Below are 7,259 nucleotides of genomic sequence, written 5' to 3'. Positions count from 1 at the left end.
TGGTGGCAGGCACCTGTAGTCCCAGCTACTCAGGAGGCTGAGGCAGGAGAATGGCGTGAATCTGGGAGGCAGAGTTTGCAGTGAGCCCACTGTACTCCAGCCTGGGCGACAGAGCAAGACCCCGTCTCCAAAAAAAAAAAAAAAAAAGAGGTCTCATAGAGAGGACTCAATGATGACTGGGCAGTGTCTCGTTGAGGACAGAAGGGAGAGAAAGCAGCTGCCTTCAGCATTGGCCATAGCCAAGTGTGCCTAGGCTCTGATCATAGATTCATCCTTTAATGGATGAATTCATTCAGAAATAGTACTAGATCGTGAGACACAATCAACAAGGATGACAGTCTTCTTGCTTTCATGGTGCTTACATTGTAAAATGAGTGACAGAAAGTAAACAAAAAGGAAACGTATAATTTCAAGTGATGAAGGCTAAAGAGAAAAGTAGATCTTAGTGAGGAGATAGCGAGTGAAGGGTGGTATGTGTTTTTTTAGACAGAATGATGAGGACAGTTTCCCTGAACTTGGACACTTAAGCAAAGACCTGAAGGAAGTAAGGGATGAAGCCCAGAAACTCTAAGATACTCAGGAGATGAGATCTATTTTATGTTAGTGACAGCTGACTCTTTAATTTCTGGTATGATTTTGGGAGAAAAATGGGATTGTATAAGGAACATTGTAAAGTTGGTTCTGATAGTTTATGCTGTTTTCTTTTATTCCTCTGGAGGGACAGGAGCTTGGAGCTTTCTAGTCCAATATTCTGCTCACATCACTCACAGTTCCCTGCCCTGAGGATTTTTAATGTGTATCTTGGAAACTTTTATGGAGGCTTCTGCTTGTGAACAGCTTTGGCTTTGAAGGGCTAAATGGATTAAGAAAATGCATGTAAGAGAACATGGGGCTTACTTGAACTGTTTGATACTAATGAGGACTTGTAGCGTAGAGGAAGGCAGCGTGAGTGTTGATACACTCTTGACGAGGAAGATTTTAAATGCACTCAGTATATAAAACTTTTAAGCGTTCTAAGACTTGATTGGCCTCAGAATAGAAGAGCTGAAACTTTCCTTTTTCTCTCCTTAACTGTGTCCCCAGAGTTTCCCTGAACTAGTTTTCCTCAATGAATAACATTCCTCAGGGACACAGTGTGAAGGGAAAGAGGAAGGGAGAGAGAAAGAGTAAAACAGTGCAGCATCCCATGGTGCTGTAATTCCTAGACTCTTTCCTAAATGATTGTGTGAAGACAGTTTCCTTTTTCAATGAGGGTTAAGACAGCAGCAGCTTCCTCTGACCCACAGAGCCACCTCAGCACCTATCAGGCAGATCCAGAGGGCCATACAACATTTCAGTTCAGTTTCTTTCTTGAAGGTAAATGCCTTCCAGTAGATTTTCTCTGTGGAAAAAAGAGTGAGTTTCAGGATGGGATGGGATGTTCTGAGTTGGCATACCATCTAGAACAGGGACACCCAGATCCTGAATTGTGGGCTAGTGTAGCAGCAGAGTAGATGGGCTGAACTCCAAATCCCTCCTTCATAGCAGAAATCACTTTCATATCTTCTGTGGCCCAATGCCGGATATAGCACAGCTCCTTGCTGTTGTCAGAACCATTATCTCTCCTTTCTTTTCAGGTGGTTCTAGGTAAACAGAGATTGTGGAAATTGGACTGAGCTCCTTCATCAAGTTGGTCCTTGTTACCCGACTGTCATTTTATAAGAGGCCTCAGAGAGACGACTAACAGATTACTGGGCATTGTCTCAGTGAGGACAGAAGGGCGAGAAAGCAGTTTCCTTCAGCATTAGCCATAACCAGATCTGGAAAGGCTTTGTTTGTAATTTTTTTCTTTAATTGATCAATTCATTGATTAATTCAGAAATAGTACCACCTCATTCTGTATGAGATACAGTAAACAAGAACAATACATTTCTTGTTTTCATGGCGCTTACACTGAAAAATGTGTGACAGAAAATAAACATAAGGTAAACAAATATTTTCTGGTGATGAAGGCTAAAATGATAAATATATTCTAATGAGGTGATAGAGAGTGAAGTGTAGTGTGCATTCTTTTAGAGAGAATAAAGAAGAAAGTCTCCCTGAGCTTGGACACTTGGGCAAAGACCTGAAAGAAGTGAGGAGTAAAGTCTACAAGTCCTAAGGTGCTCAGGATATAGTGTCTATTTCATGTCAGTGACAGCTGAATCTTAAATTTCTCATATGATGTTGAGAGAAAAATGTGTTTACAGAAGGAACATTGACTTTGTGACTTTCCAAATTTTCTGTTAGCCTGAGATCAGAGCCGTCTGTATTTGAGACCTGGGCTGGACCCAGGTGTCACACTTGGTGGCTTTGGCTCCCTGATGGATCCAGGGCTTTGAACACTCCTGGAGGCAGGGGATGTTGAAATTGAACCTAAAGTCTCTTGTTTGGCAGCCCCAGTGTGAGGTCAGTGTGGGACAGATAGAGGCTGAGGATAAAAGTCCCTCTTATGTATCCTGTCTGAATCTTTCTTCTCTCACAATGATGAAAAGAGTTGTCAGAGTCTTAGAGATGGCCAGGCTCAAATCAGCCGAGGTGCTGGCTGCCTGCCTTCGTGAGAAGACAACATTCACTGAGGACAGGAGCAAGGGAGGCTTTCATCCCCAAGATAGGGAGGAAGAAAGGAGTAATCCATGCAGGGAACCAGCTGACCAATAGATTGAGAGATACTCAGTCCTTGCCCTCGAGAATTTTCAGAAATTTCTCCGGAGAGTTCCCTACTCTCACCAACACACAACAATGATGATGAAGGTAAAGCAAAAGCTTTAAAATAAACATCCTGTAAATGGAACCTACATTCTGATGAAACAAAGAAACCAAGAATCCAGCTCAGAGGCATTGGCCAGGAAAACTGTTGTATAGAACATGACACTGGAGCAGGAACTTACAGGACAGAAAATACGTGGCAAACGAGTAATTTCGGACATTTTAGATGGAAGGGAGTTAGTGGTAGAAGGGAACACACTGTGGTCCTGGAGGCTGACTGCTGGCTGTTCAGAGCGGAGCGGGAGGCAGGTGAACTGAGCATTGAGGGGTGCAGTGGTGCATGCTGGGATGGAAGACAAGATCTCATGTCTACGGTATGGCACTAGGGACTGGGATCATCTTCTTGGCCAACACAATTTTTCTCACACATCGTGCATATTTAGAGAAAGTGCCCCTAACCATATACAGGGAACAGTTGAATGCCTACCCTTCTAGTCATGGTGTGCAGCCTGTGAGCAGGAGGGGGACTTCAGAACAGTTTCTACTTCTGTTGGGATGAGAAGCCATATTAACTCTTTTGTTTTCTAGATTTCAGGAGGGAAAAGCACTCAGAAGTAAATGTTGAGGAATTACTCTAGCACCGTTGATTTTTTTCTCTTAGGCTTCCCTGGCTCTCAAGAAGTATACCATATCCTTTTTGTGACCGTCTTCTTCTTGTACGCAGTGACAGTGATGGGAAACACGGTCATCATTGTCACTGTCTGTGTTGATAAATGTCTGCAGTCCCCCATGTATTTTTTCCTGGGTCACCTCTCTGTCCTGGAGATCCTGATCACATCCACCTCTGTCCCTTTTATGCTCGGGGGTTGCTGCTTCCAGGCACTCAGATCATATCTTTGACAGCCTGTGCTGCACAGCTATATTTATACCTTTCTTTGGGTACTTCAGAGTTGGCATTAATGGGAGTGATGGCTGTGGACCGTTATGTGGCTGTGTGTAACCCTTTGAGGTACAACATCATTATGCAGCACCTGCATTTGGTTGATAAATATGTCATGGGTTTTTGGGTTTCTTTCTGAAATCTGGCCAGTTTATGCCACTTTTCAGCTTACTTTTTGCAAATCAAATGTGTTAGACCATTTTTACTGTGACCGAGGACAATTGCCCAAAGTATCCTGTGAGAACACTCTTTTCACAGAGGTTATTCTTTTTCTAATGGCTGTTTTCATTATTATTGGTTCTTTGATCCCTACAATTGTCTCCTACATCTACATCATCTCCACCATCCTCAAGATCCCGTCAGCCTCTGGGCGGAGGAAATCCTTTTCCACTTGTGCCTCCCACTTCACCTGTGTTGTGATCGGTTACGGCAGCTGCTTGTTTCTCTACGTGAAACCCAAGCAAATGCAGGCAGCCGAGTATAACAGGGTAGCGTCACTGCTGGTTTTAGTGGTGACCCCTTTTCTGAACCCTTTCATCTTCACCCTGAGGAATGACAAATTCATACAGGCCTTTGGAGATGGCATGAAACGCTGCTATCAACTCCTCAGAATTTAGCTCTGTCCTGGGGACAATCTTCATCGTGGACTTCAGTAATCTGAAGGTACTAATTTAAACCTAAAATGACAGTTTTCCTCATCAAATAGTTTGTAATCTACAAGGGATATTTAGGGTATAGACAGTGCTTTAATTTATTATTGGGTGATTTCTATAAGGGAAATCAATTTATTCTTTTTAATGTATGTAGATACATGTGCCAAAATAAATATGACAAGTGTAAACAGCTGAAATACATGAAGATTTTAGAACTCTCAGACTTTGAATGGGAAAACAAGAAATGTGATTTATCTGATGTCCGCTGTAGTAATTTGATTCTACATGTCAGAATTATCTTCCCCATATATTGCCTTGTTGTTTCATGGTGTATTTTCATTGTGTAACCCTCACTATTGTGTCTCTCAGTGACTTGTGGTCCAGCCTCAAGCTTCGAACTTTCCTTGTAGTTCCTGCCTCCAATGTCCGATGGTGACAGTAACTTTCTATGGGTTTTCTGACTGGCAGTTGTGAAAGTGAACTCACTCCCCCACCCTGACTGCTTAGCAATCTTTAGGATGAATGTGTGTTGATACAGGTTTATCCCTATTTTGTGTACCTTCTTAGGCATAGATGAAAGATTTTGGAAATAAACTTTTTTTTAAACTAATGTCACCAACATCATTATGGCAGCCTCAAATGAAGGAACGCAATGGAGGTATGTTCTGGAAGGCAATGTGATAAGGGATAGCTGGCTTTGCTGTGTCCTTGGGCTGAGGGTGGATTGGAGAGAGGGCAGAGGGACAGGTGGCCTGTGGCCTCTTTTCCTCTGTCTCACACATTCTTCAGTCCTGACTTGGTACATTCACCCTCCGTGTTCCCTTTGCTATCCCACTTCCTGCTCAGTTTCTTTATTAATTTCATTTATTCTCTCTCTCTCTCTCTGTTAGTACCAGATTGATTTATTTGTTCCTTTCCCCCTTTCATTTACTCACAAAAACTGAGTTTACCAAGCCACCTTCTAGCTCCACTTGAGCTGACTTAATCCTTATATCTCAGTTTCTGTATTGCCCCGTCATCTCCCTTGTTCCTGTCATATCCACTATTCTCAATTAATATTTCTGTGTTGCATGACACAGATTTCTTCTGCATTCTTACACAAGTGATTACACATGTTTGGTGGCAACCCAAATGGACATCAAAAGGTGACTACTCATGTAATTTATGGGACTTTCATTCAGTTGAACATTACATAACTGTAGGAAGAATGAGAAAGTTTTGTCATTAAAAGAAAGTTCTTCAGGGTACACTTTTGAGAAAGAAGAGCAAAGAGTAGACCAATTTGTTTATGTGTTACCTTTTTGTAAGAACAAAGCAAAACTCTGTTTATATTTCTATTTGGGTATAGTTGCATGAAGAAATGCCTAGGAGGGAAACCAGGAAATCAGTTACCTTGGGGATGTGTTGCTGGGAATGGCATTCATGGGAATAGTCTGTGAGGCAGGCTGTTTATGATGCAGCTGTGTACATTGCTGTCACTGCTGCTTCATAATAATGTGTTACCAACTGAAAAATAAAAGACATCATTCTGCTTCTAAATGCCAAGGAAAGTGTGCTTGCTTATCCAAATATCTGATTGTAACAAAGGACATATTTTGACAGAAGAATCTTTAGTAACTCTAGATACTTTGTAATGTTTCCGCAGAGCTGAGTAGTGGTAATGGGAGAATAATAAGGGAGAAGAGATGGAACTTCACATTTCTCTCATTCTGAGGCCTTCACTACTTTTGTAAGAATATACTGTTTGAGTATTGCGGGAGCTTCTTTTAATTATCTTACGTGTGTTGAATTATCTTTGTCCAGTCTGTTTTTTTTTTAACTCTTTGCATCTTAATGAAATCATCTGTCATATAGAGGTATTCATTTTGCTTTTGTCCAGTTAATTATTACTTTTATAATATATATTTCTGTAATCATTTAAAAAGTTTTTATCTGTTCAAATGATTTAACAAAAGTCCATTGTAATATTTACATGCCCTGACAGGGCAGACATAATACAATAGTTTTTATTTTAATAAAGAGAATAATGGGAAAGCATATGCAAAAGTTTAAAAAAATATTTTCAGTAATCATATTGATGGAGATAGTATTCCAGGATGGTTGCGAGTATAATGTGAAAAAAAGGAAATGTGTCCTTTATTTCAAATAAATATGGAATATTCTATTTCTTAATATATTATGGAGGAGCTTAGGTAAATCTCTATACATGGGCAGACTCAGTACATGTGCTGTCTCTCTCTTTCTCTGTCTCTTACTCCTGGCTGTGTTCATTGCCATAACTTAGCAACACTGGCCAATTCGATTACAATGAACACTCCTAGGCCCATATTGTAGTTTTGCAATACAATTTCCTGGTAAGAGAAATCAGGGCTTCTTGGAGAAATGACTGATTTTTCATCTAGGATGGAGAATCCACAAGATGAAGTTGAAAAATCATATCATACCAGATATGAAAGATTACTAGGGTCATGTTAGAATATTCAGGACTCAATTAGAGGAGACTTCTACTGGCCAAAGATGAAAGCAGTTGTGCTTCCAACCTATCAACTATTTTTCAATGTATGAATTCACAATATTTAAAAAAGTAATCACCTTCCAAAGATAATATTTATTATTCATCAGATCCAAGCTTCTGTGAACTTACCAACTTATAGAAAAATATGTAGAGAACAGGAATTGGGAAAATGCAGATTATAAGAATTCTACCATAAAAACACCTGAGTTTCTCGACAAATAGATTGGAAAGAGGTGAAAAGGCTATAGAGAGAATCTGAAGATTAGAATAGATGTCAAGAACATATCAAATTAAAAAATGTAGAAGACTAAGCTATAGTGTGTGACAATTTAAAATGGAGTGATAAAATCTTTAAGGAATACAAATAAATGATTACTTAAAGGTAAAGACTATCATTGCTTCTGAGGATGTCATGAGTGAATTG

The 7,259-nt window shown here is 40.3% G+C and overlaps 1 protein-coding gene across 1 annotated transcript; it reads left to right on the top strand.

Annotated features, from left to right (window-relative positions):
* Nucleotides 1-3,345: 3,345 nt before the first annotated feature.
* Nucleotides 3,346-4,284, top strand: LOC105550544 (putative olfactory receptor 9A1). The gene is given in 3 exon segments (XM_011995496.1): nt 3,346-3,586; nt 3,589-3,754; nt 3,756-4,284. Coding segments are annotated over 3 exon segments (936 nt in total).
* The last annotated feature ends 2,975 nt before the right edge of the window (nt 4,285-7,259 follow it).

Source organism: Mandrillus leucophaeus, unplaced genomic scaffold, assembly GCF_000951045.1.
Source record: "Mandrillus leucophaeus isolate KB7577 unplaced genomic scaffold, Mleu.le_1.0 Scaffold49, whole genome shotgun sequence".
NCBI lineage: Eukaryota > Metazoa > Chordata > Mammalia > Primates > Cercopithecidae > Mandrillus > Mandrillus leucophaeus.
The sequence above is the reverse complement of the archived record's forward strand: the minus strand, read 5'-3'. Positions and strand labels throughout refer to the sequence as shown.